A 24,284-nucleotide genomic window follows, 5' to 3' on the forward strand; every position below is an offset into this window, starting at 1 on the left:
ATATACCTAAGTATACCTATATCGGAGGCCAGTAGCTTTCCTCTTAAATCTCGCTTTCTAAGAAATATGTTTTTACTGCGAGGAAGCACAATTTTTATACAGTTTTCATAAAATTTCTCTCGGATATTTCTTTCGATGCATCGACGTTATTGAACGACATTCGTAGGTTCAAAATGGTTGCTGGCTTAGTTTTTAAGTTATTTCAAAATACTGTAATATCCATTTGTCTAAAAGTAGAAAGATTTGTGTGCGACGCGTGAACACGTTGATGAGGAAATAAAAATTCTAGAAATACGTGCACAGCTTCTGAAAGCTAAGGTTTAAGGTATCTAGGAACACGAGCGGTATGTGGAAACTTGGTGGAGGAAAGTTTAGAAAGAGACTTAAGAAGGAAACTTTATAACCACGGTATGAAAGCTTTAGACTTTGGATATACTATAACTGTTTTTACTCCTGGTTTATTTCTTTAAAGTCTACCTAACTTTTCGAACGGTTCTATGGAAAAGACACAACCTCTATCAAGATAAAATAAAATAAAGTCGTTACTATCGGACGAAGCATAATCTAAATTTTCGAAGAAAACTTTTTCTCGTCCATTTTGACGTAACGGCTCGTTCTTAGTCCGTTCCCTCTATTTTATCTAACGCATGAATAATTTACTACGACCATTGCCACGTAAAGCGCGTAAATCTATCTGATTCTGTCGCCCTTAAACGCCGTAATTATATTTACGACTGTCTGGACGAGTTTAATCGCCAGCAAGCAAGAAACAAAATTAATATTCTAAGTAGGTTAAACTTTATGATTCTTCGTGGAAGAATCCTCTTGCGCTTTTTACGCGACGCTGAAACACGCGGGGAAAATAAAAGAAAATGTTCACGCACCGAGGGAAAAAATGTCCGATTATGAGATTGACCAGTGGCAAAGCCGATTGGAAATACAGCTGTGCGCGGTTTTAAAATGGAAACACGGCATTCGACCACGAAGCTGACAGCCGAGATGCTGTGACAGGATATTGCAGAAATGTCAACCAAATAATGTTTACATAAATCGCAAAACACTGCTTGCTCTTCGCGCGTTTTTCACAGTGTCCCGTCATTAAAGACCACCCGATTCCCCGATTCACGGGGAATAGAAATTCATTTCAAACCCTTGAACACGAATTCTGAGACTATGAGCTACGTATCGATGCACTTTATACGATGAAGGATTACGCGCGGAGAACAGAGTGGCGTAAAATAGAGTGGCGATAATATTTTTTCAAATTTCATGCACGTTGTACGAAAATAGAATATTAGGATCGATTCTGTTAAAGCGGAGGCAGCGTAAGAAAAACTGGTCGTTACTGATTAGAAATCATAAATATACTAACCTCTCGCCACGTGCAATTTCTCGAGGAAACTACTTATCTATCTCTCGGTTACTCAGTCTGCTTCTTTTCATCATTAGTAACATTCGTATCTCATCTTATCTAATCTTTCTAAATTGTTCGTACATCCATGAGTCCGTGACACAGTATTATCACATTATTATCATCATTATCAGAAGTGGAAGAACTACACGTAACACACAAATATTGAACTAACTTAATTAAGCTTGAAACACTTTCTTCAAACGTCACATACAAGATCTTATATCAATCATCGTAAGAATCTCCAGCTTAAAAAAAAAAAGAAAAAAAAAAGGAAGAAATAATACTTATCGCATGTTGATTAGAAAATGAACAGAACAAATTATCGTAAAACTTTTTTCTCCAAGCGACCATCGATTCCGGCTGATTCTAATTAACGAGAAGTCTTTCGGTTAGGATCTATTCTTGAAACGAGAGAGGTACGAAAAAACATCTTCGATCTTGCCATACTCTCGGCATGTATCGAATGTGCTCGAGGTCGTGGTAAAGGATCCTCGTAGGTTCGGCCTGATTGATTTCGAGGTGGGGTTATACGAGGCCAGCCTCACCTCTAATCGATACATTTGCACATATAGACACGGTTTATTGTACCAATTAACCGCATAAGCGCACGAAAACCGTATATGCCTTGTCATACAGTGTTGTACAGAAATTACACCATCTATCCGAGTGGCCATACGATACAAATGAAACATGTCGCATTGCATGAAGAAGTAGAAGCTGAGCAGAGATTTTTTCTTTGGTATATTGAATATTATAACGAGTACTGATTTTTTAATATCTTATATATTCTCGCGCGTTAGTTTCGCTCAATTTGCCCTAATCGTTCTAACTATGACTAAATTCGGAATACCAATTAAGTATTTTAATGTCCATTTCAAAGCAATTGCTTTTGGGAAGTGATGCGAAACTTTGGCATGGTGCTGTATTTAACGAACGTTAGCATTTCCAGTGTCGTCTAGACGAGGGTGAATATGCAAATTCATGCGGTCGTAAGAACCGCCCCTAAACTCGTAATTGTTCGGCTGTGCGCCATACGTTTCGATGCGGTACGAAATTCTAGCGAACTTTACACGGAGAACGAAAGAGACACGGTTGAAAATTGTTATCGTTCGAGAACTAATCATATTTCAAATCTGTATGAACCTGTTTATTATGGAACCTAATTACCGCGTAATCTTGAAAATTTCATCTTACGGTCAGGCGAAATAGTTAATTAAAGTGAACGCTAAAGACCACTGGCTATCAACAACCATTTTATGAAAGGTAAAAGCGAGGAAAACGTAAAAATTGAAAGAAAACATTCTGGATTCCACGGCCATGGGAAAAACGTGGCAATGATCGGAAATTCTTATCCAATTTCAACTAAACCCGTCTCTCTATTAAACGCCGTAAATTCCATCAACATCGACGCGCATCGCAATTATCTATCCGCCGAGTGCGTGTTATATTAATGCGAATAGCGTAACGCAAACAATCGCATTTTGATTTAGTACAGCTTTCATAGTATGTATACACGCACTAAATCTATCGCGGGCTGAAACGAGCAAAAGTTGCTCTTCGGACGTACACGTTCGGGGATCGAATTACTCCATTATCGTAAAATGCGCAAGCGTTCTCGCAAACGCTTCGATGTTCCAGCTAAACAGGCAAGAGTCGTAATCGTCTAAACGACTGAAAAGAAAATCGCTCGAACGCTTTTCTCGAACGGACCGACGATTTCGAGCGCTAATTACGTGGAATTATCTGTACAGAGTATGCAGCGCTTATAAAAAAGCATGGATATATCAGATTATGCGCGTGTGGATTCCGTTTCCGTGTAAATCCTCCTCGTTTTCGAGTGGGAAAAGTTTGTATTTCAAGAGGGCACGAAAGAGGATAAGTACATTTTTGCCGACTCTTTCATTTTCATGTTACTCATTTACGATTGAATCACTAAAAAATCTCAAATACTTCATACAACAAACATAACGTACGTACATATAAATTTCTTGGTGTTTTGTAAGCAACTTTAAGCGTTTTAAAAATGCACGAGCTTAAACATTTTTGTAAACAATCAAAAATATACTAAATATCACGAGGATGAAAATTTTGCTCAAAATTCCATTCTAACTCTCTTTTCCTATTTTTCCCCCTATGATTTCCTTCAGTTAGCTTCGTTCGTGGTTTGCGTCATACGCCACAAATCGTTCTAATGCAGAAATTTCTTAACGAGCGGAACGATGAACCGCGAAAATAAATTTCCCGAGGCTGGTGCGTGAAAAAGACAACTTGACGTAACCATGAGGGTCCAGTTGTTTGTCGGACTCATTAAAACTGTGAAAAGAGACGAGCTTTCCCGTGATAATTGTTCAGTTGAAGGTATGATATAGCCGTGATACGGTTTCCTTAATTATCACAGTAAGCGCGAATAATTTTAATTGAACAACGTTTTATTAAGATATAAAAGTATATTGATCCGGAATAATGGATTTTTCCTTCTATATCCGCTTTTAATATCTACATATTGAATTTCTCTCTCTCTTTTTTTTTAATAGGTTGTAAACGAAAGTGGATATGATTAAGCATACATTTCAGTGCTCATCGATATTGCAAGCAGATTGTCGTATCGATGAAACAATAATTTGGCAAGCTGGCAATTACAACGAAATTACGATTACGATACAGACTGTTCGACGACCGATTTATTCAACCGATATAACAATGCAATTAACCATGTCATTGGTTATTTATTGGCAGGAATTATGTTTTATCTTATGGCGGGTGTAATTCCGAATTTATCTGTTCGCTGAATTGTATCCTAAAACTCCAATTACCTCTGTGAATACGAGAAGAGTAAAATTGAATACGATCTTACTCCAGTGGTAGGAAACGAAGAAGCTTTAAAAATGAAAAATACTTCTCAAGCTGTTATACATAATACTTGCTGTAACTTCAAGAATTTAAAAATTTGAGAACTCGAGGCAGAGATCCACGAACGGAACGTGCGCGAAAACTTCAAAACCCTCTCGTGTTCTAATTCCGACTGAAAGTCTTTCTCTTTATCCGTAGCCCGAAAATAAATAATTTAAAACTCGTATAACGATAGAATCTCCGATACACCGACAATTGGTGGCTAATGGGGAAGCTTTCTTAAAGCAAACAGTTCAAGAGGAAATTCGGTTGAGTTCGTCCTAAAAATACTCGAGTCAAATTTAAACTAAATTTAAAACCAGATATGATGTTCGATCTAACCACCGGCAGGCTATTTTTAGTAGTTCATTGCAGAGAGCGGAAATTTCGTGACGACGGCCAGACAATAAGGGTCAATTTACCCTACGAACGATATCGATTTTCGCCAGGGCATCGTCGGCATATTTTTTCGCGGTACGGCCAGCGATCTCGTTGAAAAGCTTTCTAATTAACTAGAAGGAAGAATATATCGGCGACGCGAACTCGCCTCTCGTGAATTTTATATGGAGGGGATGATACGACAAAAGGGGTGGGAATCGACCAAATGATCAGTCTATTACAGGGTTGTGGGTGTAGGAACGAGCTATTCGTGAATCGTCGTCGAAACGACATCAGCGAACGACAGAGAAGGAAATACGAAATGATAGCCATTTAGATGAGATACTTCTAGCGGAATAAAAATGGGATCGCAATTAGGCCGGATTCGGTGGAATTTAGGCGGAAAGAGAATACCTGGATTAAAGGGATTTCGATGAGGTTCAAAATTGATTGCGCAGGGATATTTGCATGAGAATTATGTTCCGCGTTTCAACCTCCAAATTAAAGTCAATTTCGAATGAAATGTTTAACGTAGAAAATTCAGTAGAATAGTATTCAGCAAAGAGGTTTAAAGAAGGCTTAACTACTAAATTATTATCGTAACGTTCGTGCAATTCTGTTCAAAAACGATCGGTTCTGCTCTCGAAGAATCTTCCACGACGCTCTTGATTTGCCGTATTATTCATAAACGAACGATAATGTTTGTGTCTTCTGAAAGGAACGCATAAACATGCAAAAATGACATCTTATAATTTCACTAACTTCTACATATTACCGTACTTCTACAACATACATCTACCTACAACCTACAATCCTATTTTTCCTAAAATCTTTTCTACTTTCCATTTTCTCCTACATTCAAAGAGCCGTTTGAGAAAAACTACGGAATTTATTGATTAACCGTGTTCGCGTACGTTTACACTAGACATATTCCGGGAATGTTCATGGAATGCATAGAAGAGGAAATCGATAGAGGGTTTTCTTTCAAGCCGTTTCCTTTCAAGATTGTCTGTCACGAGTTCGAGGACAAGGCTGAGGCACGACGAGAAGAATTACGGTATACAGGGGCACAAAGACTTCTTGTGGCATTGACACGAGCCACTCTGTTTCGCCTATGTCCCTTTGAGATGCCTCCAGCTCCTCGTAATGACATGACGGCGCGGTGCGGCAATTTCCACTAACCGGCTTGCAAGCCAGCATAAATTGTAATGGTATTATCATCCCTAATTACGCGATGCACTTTGACACGAGTTCGCTCGTCGCAATTCGTAATGCGGCAATTACGGTAAATCATTTTAAATAGAACAACGAAACACTGTTTAATTAAGCAAGTTTGGAATATCGTCAGGTCTGGGAAACGAGCTGCGTTACGTTGATTCGACCGCGGCTCAAGTAGATCGAGGCGTAAATGGTCAGACACTCGAGAACGCTGTGATACACCAAGTACGTCGATAAAGATCGTTCTCCTCTCACTTTAATAAAATTACGGTGTAAACGAGAATTTTTATCATTAATGACAATTAAAGCAGCGTAACATGTATTTTATATCGTACATAGGTTGTTCATTTAATTTACACTCGATTATCTCTCCAACTATTGATTATTTCAAAAAACGTTTCAACCAATACTTGCTTCGTTTCAAGGGAGATATTTTACGATGCTCACAAATTCTATCTACGTGGGTGTGCCTCCGAGACTTCAAGGTAACCTTTGCTTTTTTTAAATGCAACTACTTGTTTCCATTTCGGTGAAAGCGTAGTCAATATCAACCACGAAGAATATTACGACAGAAAATTATTAGATTTTATACGAGAAAAACTTCCCCCGATATCGAAGCGAAGTATCCGATCAGACATTAGAAACAAACGTTATTTCCACTCACGTTTACAAGAACTAGCTTTTTAATGTCATAGATATCGTTTTCATACTATACCACTGACTACTTCGACCTAAATGCACTTTTAATGACTAAGCGTGATCGGTAGATCAAGACGACACTGATCGGACGATCGAAATATGAATCTCATAGGCGCAAGGAAAATTGTACAACAGTTTGACGATTCAGACGATCTCTTACCTTTGGTAGCTGTTTGTGAGTGTATAGCTGGTTGCCGCATAAAGTTGCGCGTGGTTTAAGTAGATTAAGATGGCAATGAGCAAACTACCAAGAAATCGATCTCGGTGATGCACTTGTGCCGAGTTGATTTTCATAGTTCAGGGAATAGAAGACGAAACACGCCAGCAGCTATCATAGATCGTTTCGAAAGCTTTAGGGGAATAGTCGGCAACAACAACAACGATCGCGCGACAACCAAGGAAATCCTTGTGAAATTAACGAAATTCCTGGTACGTGCGGCTTCTGACATCGTTACAGAAAACTTCATAATTTCCATTAACCAGAGAAATGAGTTTCGCAAGATCGCAAAAGGAAACGAACGTCGCCGCTTTGCGATGAAACGAATTTTGCAAAGAGAATGCAACGTTAATGAGAAAAATACGAGGAATAGTTACGAGGCGATTCGAAAACCGTTTCAGGAAACGTTAAGAACAGGTCGAGTTACATTGAAGTTTGAAATTACGTTGCGTAATACATTAAGGAAAAGTTTCTGAATATGAATTATTTCCTCGAGATAAATTTAACAGTAATCTGCCATATAGATATACGATTTAAAGTGCACGCTTATTTCCTAAGTTGGATTTTATTACGACAACGTTATAGGACTGCCTGACAAAGGTTGTCTCTCTCTCTCTCTCTCTCTCTCTCTCCTTTGATTTTCATCTTTGGAGTAGATGTAGGTTTAATACGAAATGTAGAAGGTGAAGTGTATTTTTTCGATGCCTTTGAAATTCTTCAAGCAAGATATATCTATTCATATGAGTCTCCGTTGGGAAGAATCAAGTAATCTTGTGTAGAAGAACTCCCTTAGTTTACTTGGAAGTCCTTGCATTTTCTGAAAGGTTTTCCCATCCATTGAATTTATAGCTACCTCAAGTAACAATATCGAGGGGGAATACTGTTTAAAGGGGACCCAAGTAATATTAAAACTCTTTACTATAAATAATTAAGTTTGCTACGTTGCAGTTCCAGCTTGGCATCTTCAAGGCGAAGTCAGATATTTTAAAACGTTCATAAGACCGGAAATTGCATTCCTTACCCAGTTCGTAGTAAATATAGTTACCGGATAAAGTAGTATTTGCCAACTTGTGCGATTCCAAGCTTTTTCGTGTGTGTTTGACCTTGATATTTCTTTATTACATAACGACAGATATAAAGCATTTACATGGTAAATATTGAACTCGGTTTCAGAAGATAAACAAAATGAATAGTATAATAAATGATGATATAAAATACAATAATATTGATAATAACAATATAAATAAATCTCAAGCTCAAACATAAGAAAAACCAAAGCTGTTCGTTGTCTCTAGGTTTTTGCAAACGTAAGAAGCTCAAATATTTATACATTTCATAAAGCTTTCCAACATCTCACACAGCATCCTCGAAATTTCCCTCTAAGTATCGGCTCCAACAGCCAAGCGAACGTAAACCCTTGTTTGCTTTTTCGTTTGACGCACAAGAGAGAGTGAAACAGACTTGATTGACAAGTTAGATCCTCGCAGGTTATTTTCGGGAGGCATTGTCCGGTCGATAGGTCACGGTTTGAAATGTGTGCAAACATAATTTCGGTAGTGCTTATAGGGACCCTTTCGTACCGGTCGCGGGGTTGAAAAGGTGGGCGGACAGCGTTGAGGGAAGGTTTCATTCAGAGTTGGCTCCGCCTTGGGAAGAACGTACCTGATCGATAATTGGTTAGATTCGAGGAATATCGAATATTCGTAGAGCTGCATCGAGCAATCTCAATCTTTATCGAGAGGACGAATGCCTCGATGGCTGTCGTCAGCTTCGAATGGAAAGCTCCAATCGGCCAAACCGATAGCCATCGAATCTCTTCGCGAAATGTTTCTTTGCTTTGCAATACTCTTCAGAGAACTAGTCGTTAGCTTGTCGATTTTAAGAGATCAACGGCAATATCTCGATCGTAAATATCAAGAAACTTGATTCTTAAAAGGTCTCTAGAATTACGATCAATCTTTTCAATCTTTATACGACGCTTTGAACCTGCATTTATGATATTAAGAGAAAGATGAAGATTTCGAATTGAAATTTAAAATCAACCCATTTCCAGAATCCTATCTTGCTAACTGTAATCTTATTTCGCGGAATAAACGAAACTTTGGTAAATCAAAGAACATCGCCGAAGTAACTTTTCATCTTCTCGGGGTAATTCACTAAAGATAAAGTGATAAAAGTCAAGAATGGTATCAAAATGAAAAGTGACTTGGACGAAAACATTTCGAGATGTCGACAACGAGATTCTACCGAAATTAATCAATTAATTAAATAGACTTGCCCTTAAGCTCCATGTCGGTGACCTGATCCGCTTTGTAGGTGACCGTCTCCCTACGATCCCCAACGATGAAGTAAATATTCGTGTATTCCTCGTCGTCGTTACCGCCGGTCCCGTTCCTCGCCTCGAGGTCCATGGCCAAGCAACTAATATCGGCCTTGAACCAGCTTCCGCTCCTCTGTGCTCGACCTTACGACAGCTTGTGAGACGACCCGGCCTTGCTACTACTCGGGGCTACGAAAACATTCGATGGAATTTCCTTTTGTTCGTTCAAAATGTAGAATAATTCGCTTGAACTTTTCGCGGGGCAAAAGGTCGTATAATAGAAGAAATTATACGCAGATTTATAGCAAATAGAAAGATTAAACTTTCCGCGGAACGATAATATAGAAAAATTCTCTGAATAACATCTCCAAACGAGTAATACAAAAATTACGTAAAACCGTCTTTAAACAAACAATTGTCTATAAATATTAAAGGGATATAGAGCAAGTAATATCGATACTAACCTCTGGTCGGGTGTAGAGGGATAGCTGAATCCTCAACGAGCTCATCGTCGCATCGCCGCCCCGGCGGCAACAACCGGGTCAACCCCGATTATTGCACCTGTCGACTTCGTACCTGCCGTGCGCAACACCTGCAGGGTGAACGATTCAACGTTGTAGAATCCCGTTGATGACCGTCCAGGCACTAACCGAGAGGACGATCGCTCGTCTACTACCAGCTCACACTGCACTCCTTCATGGTCCATTCTAAAAATCGATCAAATACAATCGTTAGATTTTCTATCGAAATTATTTAATAATTACAGCGACCGAGATTATAATTGATTATTTTCCAATACGGTAAGTAAGACCAGTATTTTTCATGGAAGATCCCAATGTGCCATCCAAGGGTTAATTTTCTTAATTTTTAAAAGTTAGGTAATTACTCGCCAATCAAAATACTCATATATCTGAATGAAGTGGATCAAGCTTGGATTTTGTATGGCTCGATTCATCACACACCGGCCAACTCATGCAGAGACTGCGAAAAACACGCGTAAAACAGTCCGAGATGAACTTCCTAACACGATTCTGGCACACTTGGGGCCGAGCAATTAAATTAGGACAAGCAAGTAGTAGCAGTCGACTAAACATCGAACAGCTACGGAAACACTGACAGACTAGTAAGTTCAAGGGAAGGAGAACAGCTAACGTAGGTATCGCTTTTCATGAATTTTAACTTTTGCAATCAAATATAAAATTTAGATCTAACGATGAAATTGGTTAGTAATAAAAGTGGGAACGAGCTGTGTCAATGGAGTGTGGAATAATTTAGCAACAAGTTTTACATGGTAATCAAGAATGAATTACGTCGAGGCAGAAACGAGCAATAGGTTGTCTGTGTCAAATGTAAAATTTTATTAATATAGCATACGAGAATCTTGATATACAGACGATAACGAGACAATATTCGTCCGCTCATATCATATTCATAGAAAATTGTCCGTTTGTTCTTACTTGGCAAGAGTGCCACACCCACGCGAGACACTTAGGCGAAGAAAATTTACGATTTCTTTGCTCAAGGTTGTTGGCAGAAATTAAAAATCCTGACACACCGTGTCTCGTCCTTAACCCATAACCTCGAACAACGATTCGCGTCACAAGACAAAGATGTATATGACCGTCGACGAGTATTTATGACATGCTCGTCAAGGCACGATATTCCACATGGAAAACGTGCTTCCACCCGTGACGGTAAGAACTCTGGCAAAAATTTATCTCGAGAGATATAAACCATAAGATTTAGTAAGCTTTGTATGATCTAGTACGGCACTAGGTACAAGTTTGAATTTCTGATTTGCATTCTCAGCATTTTCAGAAAGTAAGAGAAGAGATTGATCGTTTTCATCGAATTATATCTTCTAAATTAATATTCGCATGAAAATTTAGGAAAATATCGAAAAAGTATCGATCATTACTTCTACGTTTAACATTTACTTTATCTAAAACTATTTAGATTTGATTTATAACGCCGATGTTTCATGTTCATACGGCGCAATGATTATTATTTCTCGTTAGACACCAATTAGGGTGCAGCGTCATTAAATTGTTGATATTAACACTGTGGCGTTAGAAGCGTTAATTAGTTTTCTCATATAAAGTTTCATTTATCCATAGTAGGTTACACAGTATGGGAGCAGTATGAACATGAGAATTCCGGTACTAAGTAACCAAAATTATGGCCGAATAAAACGCGCAAAGACAAGTAACAAGTTCGCGGAATTTATTGCAACGTGAACAGTGATAATTTTTAATCGAGAGAAAATCTCGACTGCGTGACGACATCCGGGAACGTGAATTGCCATAAACGCCCTCGCAACTGTCGCTGTAAGTCTCCAACGCAATCAGACTGCACGTATAATAATAACGATAGCAGCAATAGCAACGACAATAAACAGTTTCATTGTAAACGATATGGACGGATAAATCCGATCGTTTAACTCGAATATAATACGTTTATTATTCACCGAAGAACAAACTAAAAAGAGATACGCTTTACATACAAATTTTTTATATCCGAATCTCACCCTCGTTTTATAATCGAAGAGAGAATTTCTAATATTCCAAGAAAATTTTTAGCATAAAAGTGAAACGAGGAACTAAGCATATCCGTAAGAATTCTTTCGTATTTTTCCTTCGACTTAAGAAATACTATTCGACTGAACATGATCGGAAAAAAGGCAGGAGAGTTAAAAGGTTAATTCTTACGCTAACTTCTGGCTAAAAAATATCAAGCTTTGAACTACAATAACTTCGTAAAAAGAAATTGTACAACATTACGCCCGGGCTGCTTTTAACGGGCAACGCTTCTACGTTTTCACTACTGAATTGAATTTTCTTTTGTGAATTAGCTTTTCATACTAGGTAAATGTCCGGATCGTGCAATCTCATCGTGGTGTAGCTTGGGTTATTTTAATGCCAACGGCGCACATTTCATTCAAAACGTGATAAAATGACGACAAAAACTCGTATATCAATTTTGATGGACGAAAAGGGATCATTGTAAAGGCGAGGCTTCCATCTTCAGATTTATTGTAAAAACGAGTAACGAAAAAGTTTTATTAAAACCGACAGAAACGTCCGTATTTGAGGTACTTTCGAGAGAGAAATATCATCTTTAATTACTTTGCTGCGAAGTGTATTTAGATAAACGAGGGAAAATTCATTAGTACTACAATTGAAACTGAATAATTATTGGATTTACAATGCTGGTAATTCCGAAGTGAAAACGGAAGGAAAATAAATAGACGTTTGTTTTAAGAATAAGCTTAATTACTTTGAAGTTAATTGAAGTTCTCGCTAATAGCCCCCAAATCCATTTTGATGAAACGATGGAACATCGGGCGGTGGTGCGTTGTTAATTAAACAAAACATTTAACTATCTGCTCGTTTAATTTTTGTTAAAATTTGACGAATCGGGACACGAAAAATTAATGTTCAATAAAACCCATCCCTTTGTTTGTTATCGGAAGAAAATAAAGCTTTTTTTGCGAATAAAGGGAGAATTAATGAAAAAACATTAAAAACAACGCATGGAAACATGAAATATCAGAAAATACAAAAGACATAAATATGAAAAAGAACAATATGTGCAACACATACGAAATAACGATATTAATAATAAAAAAAAAAAAAAAAACAATACGAAACACGTATTCACTAACTACGTTGAAAACAGCGCTTCTACAATAAGCATTACGTTCAATAGCATTTCACCAGGAACATCTATTATTTGCTCAATTATTTATCGACAATGCGCTGTCAAATCAAACACCCACTGTCAGGAATAGTATGTTCCATCGATGTAGCCTGCAAACGGAAGATGTCACGTGAAATTTACAGGAAACCTGTTGCAGAACAATGCCTATTATGAGAGGTGAATCGATCCAGTCGCGATACGCAGAGAAAATGATTTTCAACTCAACCAGTACGAAATCCGCATGAAAATTCATGTTACGCGTCGATTCTCTTCCGTTTCATCGCTGCAGGAAGTATAACGCGCTTTTAATTGGATCGAAACGTTCGTATTTGATAACGTGACAAGACATCCACCGTGATGGATACAATCGAATGAGGCGCGTCAGGCCAGAAGATCGAAGTAGACATCGCGCGTCGTGTCGAAACAGCATTCGAAACGGAGATATGTATCGCGCTGCCATCCAAGCAGACAGACATCTTTGAGGTGGAAAAATCTCGTTTAAATCGTTTCTCGAATCGACTACCATTCGGAAATCGGTTTACGCTTTCCTTGTAACTTAATTATATTTTGTAAATAATAAAATAATAACGAAATAAAAAATAAAAGTTATTTGAAGCGTTTCCGACCGTTACAAGTTTGTGCATAAAATTCACACGTGCCAAAGAGATATTCAAATTCCAACTATCTCACGTTCTCGTTTGGTTCTCGTAATAAAATTCGTTTGTCAAATTTTATAACGCGTTTAAAACCAATTTCTCGGCGAAAGGACAATTATCACTAAACATCGACTGAAGTGCATCGATCACCGATTGAAATTTCCACTGCCGATCGCGTATTACGTTCCATCGAGCAGCCATCGATATGACAGGACTTCAGCCGGAAGATCGTGTTTCCGGAAACTTTGGAAGTTGCTGCGAACGATATCGGTTAATCAAATGGAATGTATGAAACAGGGAGCCGAAGGGCGAGCGGCAAAGGGTGGAAATGACGTAAACCAATCGGTATCGGCAACACACAGATATACAGAGGACGAAGCCAATCAGAAGTGGGCGCTCTGTGCAACAGCAATTGCCAACGGACTCTTAATCCTGGAAAATCGCCTTTTACATTGTCCGGTCGGATTAAAGCTGCGACCATACCGTTTTATACGCACAGCTTCGGTCTTCAAGTATATTTCACGCTCGAGCCCTGGACACCGAGCGATTTTGAGCTTTGCGCATAGAAAACGCAAATTTCGAAACCGTTTGTCCGTCGATCGACCGGTTTCCTCGGTCCGTTTGGATCGTTCCATTTGGCCAGACTAACGCCGGATTATCGAACCAAATTGCGATAAAGGGGTGAATGTAGAAGTTTAAAGCGAAAATATTCCAACTGGTTGCAAATAAGAGCGAGTTCGATCGTGACGTTTATGGTTGTACCGTAGAATGGACAGGTTGCGATACTTTATTTTATTGATGTACGATTGTACAACTGTAAATTATGAAATAAATTATGAAAATGTAAAGCTTCTACAATAAAGTAAAGTAGAACTCCGTATCGCTATTCTTACTGCTATTAATTCAAATAAATGCAACAAGTTCTTCTTTTCTTAAAATCGTCGATAATTAATTGGCCCATTTGCAATTATACGATCATCTTCATTCACGGGAAAAAGATAACGTTACGTCAGTTAAGGCGCTGGTAGAAACGAATGAATTAGCGAAGCGTAATACTATTCCTTAAACTAATCTGGTAATAAAAAAAATAATAGGAAAATAACATAAAAGTGGCTGGTGGAACGCGTTTGTACGAGCCGGTCGCGGATTTTAATATGTCCCTGTACATAAACAACGTGATTTGCAAACACGATTACAACTGCGCAGACATCGCCGTCGATATTAATAACCCAACTACGAACAGCATGAAATATAATTTCGTGCGCACTCCAGGATCCTCCATCTCGAAAACAGAAGGATATTAATAATTGATTTTCGCGTGATCATCGTCGAAACGCCGGCACGATGCTTTTTCGTTAAAAAGAAATTGCTCCAGGTAATTTCCTATAATTCCGATACATGCTCGAGTTTCAATATAGATGGAAACGCTCATTTTATCACGAGGCAGACTGCTACTTTTGTTCCTTTGTTTCGCTGTAATTTCCCTTGTAATTTACGAAGGCGAAAACGACGGTTAAAAAGCGTTTAAAGAAACAGTAAGACTATTAATTAATATAACTGAACTGAAACGCTTTAATACCTTCTGTTATGCGCTTTAAAGCCGTTTAATTAAATGCAATTGGAAAATATTTATCTTCTTAGTTGTGGCAGACGTAAATGAAATATAATATAACGTATCAAAGGAAGTAGATGATTGAAAATGTCAGAGAAAGATTATTAGTATGCAATTATCCTCGTTGCGATCGTCGAATTTTTATACTTCGATCTGGCTCGCGTTTCTGCTAAATAAAAAAGGCGCTTCATGGCTTAAGAACGTGTATAACATAAGGTGGAAAAAAGAAATTATATATTCCGGTAATTACTTTTTCATATTATTTTCGACATTTTCCAATATCGGAAAAAGCAATAGATGGTTTGAAAATGACTGAAAAGATGCATCGAGGTTAATAATAGCTGTATGAATATTGTAGGAATTAATATTTGAAGATATTCAATTAGTTGTATATTAATAAAACAGCGTTTGTTACATCATATCACTCGGCACGAGCCAGTAGTTTCAATATTAACCATGTTTATACGAAAACAATTATTAAAGCTAAAGGTAAATGTTACATTATTTGAAATCATACATTAATTATAGGATCCTTGTGTTATTACCAGACTCGATCAAACAAAATTTAAATTGATCATTTTAATTGTAATTGCCACTTTAATTATCGTCATATATATATATATATATATATATATATATATATATATATATATATATATATGTCGGAGATGAAGGAACACCGGAGCCTTCCTTTGGAATTTTGGGAAAATCCCGTAATATTGTAATTTAGATTCTACCGTAGCCGTAATTAAACAATTGTCATTCAACCCGAGTGTACTTATTTGGGATCCGTGACAATGAGCTTGGGATCGAGGCGACAACTAGTCGCCAACGTAGCCGCGGTCGAGGGATGAACGTTTGTTTAACAAAGACCCTGTTCTCCGGGTAAGATGGTCGCCAGATGCCGATGCGTTTCCGCAGTGCATGTTCAGCTAGCCCGAGGACCCGTTGTAAATCTTAAGATTTAGTTAATTACAAGTCCTTCAAACAGAAAACAGTCTTTGTCCCAACTACGGGAAGATAGGGGAAACCTACTTTCTCTCGAACGACGCTCCTCATTAGCAACTTTTCCCTCAAGGGCGGCTAGCATTCTTTTCTAACCATCGACATGGAAATTGACCAATTAACAGCAACGTCAATTTCCCTTACCCTCTGAGGCATAGAATCCGATGACCTCATGCCCTTGGGCACACTCCGTCATAGTTTTCATCGGTGGCACCATCGCGACGAAGATTCATTCCTGTTTGCGACTTTACTAACGAACAGAGTACCGTCTTCACGATCCGGACTTAGATTTTGTGAGAGCATACATCTACGATCCCGTTGACCGCGGATTCGTCATCGAACCTGGGGCCATTGTCACTAACTTCGCGAGCGCCCAACCGCCGTGATAAACCACCAAGATTGTAACACCTTCATCGCAGCAATAAACTTCACCTGTGTCGTACCGCATCAATGGCTAATCCTCGTGAAGATTCATTAGACGCCCACGACGCTAACTCCAGCGCTTCTCCGACATATATATTGTGTCAGGTATTTTTTCGTAAAATTAAAAATTTATTCAACATTTATCGGTAGAAATGAATGTATCCTTTATCGTTTACAGGATGATAGAGAAAATCCATCGATGATTTCAAACGGCTGAGTTTCACTGTTTGCGGAAAATATTCGCAAGTACGTGTTATAACTCTCTGTTCGTGACCATAAATGTTTGAAACCGCTTTAATGGCGGTAAACGCCATACAAGAAGCCACTTCGTAAAATTGTCAGGAAGCAGAGCACATTACGCGCGTAAAAACTATAAATTATTGTTATCGAAATGATACGATCGTACATATGATTTTATACTCATGCGTGTGTATTTATATACTTTGTTAATTCGCGACACAAATTGCAACGTTAACGAATAATTAAAAAACATATACATATTTTGAAATTATTTCCATCGATTAGTTTAAAATACGCAATTTATTAAAATTCTTTCTACTTTTTCTTCAAGAAGCTATTTACGCGTACTAAAGATAAAAAGGAAAGACAGAGAAAACGACGAAAACCAACCGGATCGGGAGTTGCTGCATCGAATTAAAAGCAAAGCTGCAGGTTGCATCCGGGAAAACGAGCAGCACGATGAAAGTTCGTTTCATTCACTCTCTCCCAGGTCGTAACTATCCGACTAACAAAAAATTCCAAGTCATTAAAGCTGACGAAGTGTATCAAACGGTCGAAAGACCATCTTGCGAGCGTTTCAGGGAGACTAAACGACCGCATAATTACGCGTTCAATGAGACCAGAGCGTTATCCAGGATGCGACGAGAGCACTCGAGCTTGAGCCGGAGTTAGAACGCTTCCTCGAATGCAAATTACGCGGCCCAGCGACAGCGTACCTATCCCGGCCAAAATAAAAAGGGAAAACAAACAGTAGGAACAACATGGAATTTCGCTCGCGTGCTGTTTCACCACGCCACGACCCAGTTTCATGGATCTAATTAACTGTGAAACGGCCAACCGCCTTCGTTTATTTTCCTTCAGCAAACAGCACGTCCTCAGTTTGTTCGCGTTCCAACCGATTCCCCTTCTTGTCAGCTGCCCTTCCGACCCTAGATTTTTTCCTTAACAGCCTAACACCTCTTTATTCGTTAATCTTTTGTCTTGCAACGCGAATCAAAGATAGTATTTTTTTGCTTCTCATCCGCGTCGGGAGCTTTTTTCAATTCGGAAGGAACGTTCAACGAGGGTCGAAGCTATTGAAAAAAAGGAGGAAAGGGAAACGGGCAGGTCTTTGAGCCTCTAAAAGATATTGTCGGGATGAAGGTGAGATCCTTCCCGAGGTGACAGAGCTAAATAATATCGAGATGGATGGCGACAAAGTCTGACACGATTAAAGCGAACGAAGAAGAATTGCGATGGAGAAAAAGCTATACGGAGTTTCTCTTCCTTTGTCACGGGTGTGTTTGTGAATTTACCGTGAAAGTTTCCTTTTTATTTTATTATATTTTTTATTTTATTTTTTTATCGCATGAGGATCTTTTTTCACGGCACAAACTTGCGAAGGATCGATCCTACACCAAAAACATTAAGAAAATATAACACGCGATCTTCTCATAGATTCGTCTCAACCCAGGACAAAACCAGGCACTCTATAAATTCATTTCCGGAGATGCGAGTACATTGAGACCACGTTGAGACGATTGCGTCTCCTGAAACGTTGTTCCCCGCGGCGAACGTCGGCTCCTCGGCGATGACTTCCATCGGGATGACTCAGGAAAAAGGAAACGTGCTAACGAGCCCCGGTCAGCATTAATTGTAACATCCTCTGGACGGTGGCGGACCGCTTCCGTCGCGCGATCGCCTCGTCTCTGAAACGAAGGAAGCTGCCAAGACGACCTCAACGCCCACGCCGTACCGACTATAGGCCCTTTCCTCCGATTCCGCTTGACTCGACGTCTTTAACGCCGCTACTGATGGCGAGTTCACACCGAACCGAACCGAACGAACGCTCGCTCTTCCCCCAGTTTAGCAAAATTTAGTAAACTGAAAGCGCAAATGGAAGTTCGTTCGCCGTTTGGCAGCAGTGAAGAGTATCCAATTCGTATTAAACGTCATATACTTATGGCCGGTTGTTGTATGTACGTTCGTATTAAAGTAGATAAACCAAAGTGACGTAAATGTATATTCGTACCGCATGACGTAAACGTACGTTCGTACAGCTCAAAGGATTAGAGGGTCGTTTGGCAAAAACATTCCATTTCCATCGTAAGAAACTTCTGGCTCGATACGTTTGGCTAAAATTATCTTCCACGCTTGCATTTCACGCTCGTACGTGATACGCATTGCGAATTAGCGGCACTTAACGACAGTTGGTCGGAAATCTTTTCTCACCCATAAAATAACTCTCAGTTCCCTTCCGGTCCCTTCTCATAGAAAATGATCTTACTCATCCGAACTTATACTTAACCGTTTAAATTGAATAATACTCTCCATCCTGTTTATCTTTACCTACACACATCGGAACTATGGTTTAACCATTTTTTCAGAACGTTCTTTCACGTTACCGATCGTCCCCATGTTAAGTAACGTCGAACAGAGGCATCGCCGCGAAACCGTTCCGACGAATTTCATCTCTGATTTCTAACGAAACGATGTCGATCGATAGCCATAGAGAAACTGGCGGTCCCGTGCAACGATTCGATCTTTGCGAAGCGTGGAATAGCCGACTCTGTAGGTGAAAACGTGGCGCGCTCTGACAACGCGTTAACGCGATTGTAGCGACGTTGTCGATCGATTGCACGCATCTACGATGTCCAAACGAATTTCCAGCGGAATCGCGTCATGTCGGTGCGGCCTTAAGTGCATTACGCCGTTTACGAGGTAGTAGCACTCTCATTCCGGATACAGGTACCGTAGACATTAAATTCAATGCACGTCAGACAGTGCCGCATGCGGGTACGGGACAAGTAGCACAAACGTCGCCCTCCTCCCTCTTCCCCCTTCAAGATTCACGTTTTACGGTCTCGTTTTATTGCACGCACGCCGATAAAATTCAGTCGGGTAATACCCCTCTTGATAAACTTTATCGAGGGAACGTAAGAGAAACGATCGCGAAACGGTTTCGCTCGAAAGGCGCCGCGTGCCATGTTTCTCCGACGTTTTGTCTTCGATATACGTCGTCACTCTAGAGCTTTCGAAGAGAGAAACGAAGAAATTGCGATATCTAGCCTTTTTGCCAATTTCATTTGAACGTTTTTCCTCGCACGATCGATCGATAATTCTGACATACTTTCATCGCACGCTCTTTTCAAATGAAGAGGTTCGTTTCGAAAAGAAAAATGTTGCGAATATTTGTAAATTTATTCGTTTTCCTTCTTCCAATTTCTATCCATCAAAATGAAGTTACAATTAAGAAATGATAGGAATAAAATGAAGAGGATACTATCTCTATCAATGCTTCGCCTCGTCTGAACATTATATTTGATTTCTATTAATTAATCGTATTAGTTATTAGATTATTAATTGTTCGAGAAATTCCAATATTCCCGTACGGGATTTCCATTGACAGTAAAAAGTCGTGTTATTTGTACTATCATGGAACTATATTTTATTGACTCGAGTCAAATATTTGATATCATCTTCCGAACTCATTTTACTTATGAATTTAATCACCGATCACATCCGCCAGCGGAATTCATTAATTCTATTCGCAAAGGGTAGAAATGTTAGTCATGAAAGTGACATGCACAGAGATACAAATATCGAGGCAGACGAAGCTCTTGCGACAAGATTTCGCCAAGCAGACACCGGAGGCGTCGTCTTCGTGTCGACCTCAATAATTATACTTTAATCAAAATCGTGACGAAATTTCCTTTGATGCTCTGCTTGATGATTGTCGTTATTCAGCCGTAAACAAACTAATAATCGCGCGATTGCCATTTCCCTCGTTCTCCTTTGACGATCGGCTATGATTCGTGCAAATTTGACGAAATTGCTGGGAAACTAATTCTCCGGTATCTTTGACAACATGCTTTCGCCGTTTGGAAAACATTTTGTTTTCAACATAGCGATTCGAGTCTCTTATATCAATATCGTATTTGTTCTTCTAGTTGAAGATTCTAGTTGCACGTTACTCATAAATTGAGCTCGTGTGAATTTTATTTGAATGTTATCACGGTGATACAGTCGCGCCTCAAATTAGAAATTCGTATTTCAAAAAATAACGCGTCAAAGATTATTTTATTAGTTTGCCGTACTGATACTTCAACACATTAAAGTGGAGAAAAGATATGTTTTTTTTTATTGGTTACGGAAAACCAATAAATTATGAAACTAGCGTTTGAAAGAGTCTTGTTAGTACACGTTGACATTACAAGCAGGATTTCTTCGAGCATTTTTCTTCGGTCGTTAAAAAGAAATGAAAGAGATTACTGTTTGTACTTGTCGCTGATTGCCAAGGATATCGAGAGGGAAGGAAGAAATATTCAATACTGATATTCCTATCCCGCATCCTCTGTAGAAAAATCGTCTCGAGAGGCAAACAGAAACGCACAAACAAGCTCCTCTTCCTTCGCTATCTTTCGCACTCTTTTCTACTTATTTGCACGGTAAATGATGGCGCGACATGAAATAAAGCCTCTGTTTTAAATTAGTATAGGAATCCGAGATCGATGGTAGTTGTAAAACCAAAGCAAAAATAGGGAAACTATAATGTGAATAACATATCGAAACGATGGTGACGTAAAAGTTATCACAATTATTTATCTTTTAATGAAACAACGCTTTTAACGAATAATATAGATACGTATTGGATTTCTAAATAATTTCGTTCAAATAAAATCGTTAATGACGATGGAAAAAGAATTTACCTTGTAACCTTTTACGAAATAATGATGCATAAATCGATAACAGCGTCTGATTTCATTTCTCAATTATTAATTTTCAATTAACGAACATCGTATCGCTCGTTAGTTATTCGCCTTAATTATTACCTCTACTTTACACAAGAAATTATTCCTTGGTCGGAATGAAAAAGAAAAAAAAAATACTCAAAAAAGCTTGTTATTACTTATCGTTTATACAAATCCTCCCTCGGTTAAATTGGCTAAAAGAAAAAATACGATATTCTATCCCTTTTGATTACATATTTAAATCACCATTCACGATCCAGTACCATCTCTCTAGTACTTTTTTCCTGCTCGAGTTCATAGCCGATATCCACAGAGAACATCGTAAATTAACTTTGTTCGTTCGTTCGACACTTAAGCGATCTCACAACAAATACGAGAAGTAAGAGGCCTCCGATCGACAATCCTTTGTGCCTTCTTCGCGATTACGCTCGTTAAACGAGAAACGATCAAGCGCTGATTTTCTCTACGAACAGACCTAATACATTTCCAGGAACAGGCTAGGTGATTAAAAGCACCCTGTGCACACTTTGCTATGAATATACATATACATATACATACACGCCCCGAGCAAACAGATTTTCATTCGCGATCCAGTACACCGGTGCAAGAAATCAACGTGAAACTTAGCAGCCCCGAGGAACGCTTTAAATTTGTGATACACGCCGCGGGCAAGAGGTTAATATCCAGCTTAAGCACGAAACACGAGAGGACATTCGTTGAAAACTACGAAGCGTGGCCTATGTAAACCTGAATATCTAAAGGTAATGCGTATCCGACGGATAAAAGCGAAGATGTTACATTTTTCAGGTAGCTGCATTTCATAGAATATCTGTTCAGTTCGTACGTAACGTAACGATTAATTTATAATATCAAGGTGACGATTAATCGATGAGAAGTTACGATACAGTATAATACAATCAGGCACAAAAATCTACACACGCTTCTTAAACATAAAATACAGAACGAACGTGTATGTAAAAGAACGCATACCATCGAACTAAACAGTCATACAAATACCATCTATTGTACTTGGGAGAATATATCAATATCCAAAAGACGATACGACCCAACTTAACCTGACAAATACGTCATACGCTACTGCGATATAATTGAGGTGACTGCGAGTGGAATCAACTTGTATTATACGCATGATCGGAGTAGCGTTTTCTGACACTTTTTTTTGAAAGTTTCATTCATGGTAAAACACGTCAATTTGTACATTATGAATAATTCTTCAGGAAGGTCTTGAAAGCAACTATCTCTCGAAACTATCGCCGCGTAGAATAGAACTTTGCTTAATGTCTACCAAACAAGGAAATTATTTCCTCTCGTAGAACGCGCACGATCAACAGAGAAATTCTTCGTCGGTTGAAATTCTTCGTACCTGAAACCATAAACATCGCCAATTTTGCCCGAGCTTTCGTGACTTCGTTAGAAGTTTTACAATTGTCCTCCTTAGCGAACGACGAACGAACAACTGTAATGTCTTCGCGTCTAAGCGAAACGTTGCCAAAGGATCGATAGCAGTATGCCGCGTACGTCATCGCGAAAGAAAACGTCTTGCGTCACGTTTCATTAGGCGGTGAATAAATCATGGTAATCGCGTTATCATTAGGGAATAATTCAAAGATGCCGCGTCGACAATAAGAACAACATTCTTCTACCAAAAGAATGGCGGAAGTTGATTTCTGTGCGAGCCTCTTTGTCTGCACAATTAAACGTTCGACGCTTTCGTGTAGCGCGTAATGAATAATTTAAGCCTTCCGCCGAACGAATTATTTATACACCTTTAATGTATTGACGTCGCATACTTACAGGGATACGCTAATTTCTTGCATAAATTATCCCTGTATCCGTTCTTCCAATGAAATTACTCGAACAGTTCGTAATTTAATTTCAAGCATTATATATTCAAGGACTTTGAGTAATTTCATTCATGCTCGTGGATAATTTAGAATTATTTGACAGATCGATACTAATTGGAAAGATGTTGTGTCATTAAGCAAACACAATCTTGTTAGTTTGAACAAGAAGTTAGAAAATGATCGCTCTTGCTTATTTAACGCTCGATATTTCTTATACGTGACGTCGTTACTTTAACAAATTATCAAATAATTCGATGATGAACGTATTCGTCTCCTTCGAAACTCGTTCTAATTTCGGTGCATTGTTTCTTCCCTACAAAAACACCAACGAAACTGTGTTTATTAGTAATAATCGATTAAAAAAAGAAAAAAAGAAAAATGTGTCCCCGTCCTTAATTCGAAATTCGATCCTAAAGAAATTAATGTGAATTTCCAAGGAATAATGTCACAAGCCATTGTACGATAACAAGTCCACGAATCCATTCTAATCTCTTCCACTTCGTAGTTATTTCAACGAAAACCACGAGACTACAGCTACACGGTTTCGTGCGGAACAAGTCAGTTGGCCAAAATAACCGACTAGAACCACAACGTTCCATCAAACTCGGCGATCTACACGAGCAACGAGCGAGATCGTTTCGTACGAACGAGAAATCAGAAAGACGAACATCCGTTGAAAATTCGACTAACCCCCGAACGTTCCTAACTAATTAAAACCCGTCTGCTGTTGCCCATAATAATATTGCTGTGCATAATGTGCGCCGTGTGCAATTAAAGCAGCACGTGCACGAATTATTGTCGTATCCTGGCAACGTCACATCGAAACGATTCGCGCGATTAGATCAAACCATATAACATCGATGAATTTTGGCCAGAGACACGATCGCGACGGGGCGACGCGACGTATCGTGTTCGAGGA

At 38.9% G+C, this 24,284-nt stretch overlaps 1 protein-coding gene across 5 annotated transcripts in view; it reads right to left on the minus strand.

Moving 5' to 3' along the window:
* The window catches only part of LOC122573623, a 141,451-nt gene that overhangs the window by 34,613 nt on the left and 82,554 nt on the right, over window positions 1–24,284 (minus strand). For all 5 annotated transcript variants that reach the window (XM_043740247.1, XM_043740248.1, XM_043740250.1 and 2 more), the window contains 2 exons: window positions 9,600–9,842; window positions 9,094–9,324 (listed from right to left, as the gene is read on the minus strand). In XM_043740247.1, coding sequence (XP_043596182.1) covers window positions 9,094–9,226 — 133 coding nt within the window. In that variant the 5' untranslated portion in view covers window positions 9,227–9,324; window positions 9,600–9,842. The remainder of the gene's footprint in view (window positions 1–9,093; window positions 9,325–9,599; window positions 9,843–24,284) is intronic.

The sequence above is a fragment of the Bombus pyrosoma genome, linkage group LG12 (assembly GCF_014825855.1).
Source record: "Bombus pyrosoma isolate SC7728 linkage group LG12, ASM1482585v1, whole genome shotgun sequence".
Classification (NCBI taxonomy): Eukaryota; Metazoa; Arthropoda; class Insecta; order Hymenoptera; family Apidae; genus Bombus; species Bombus pyrosoma.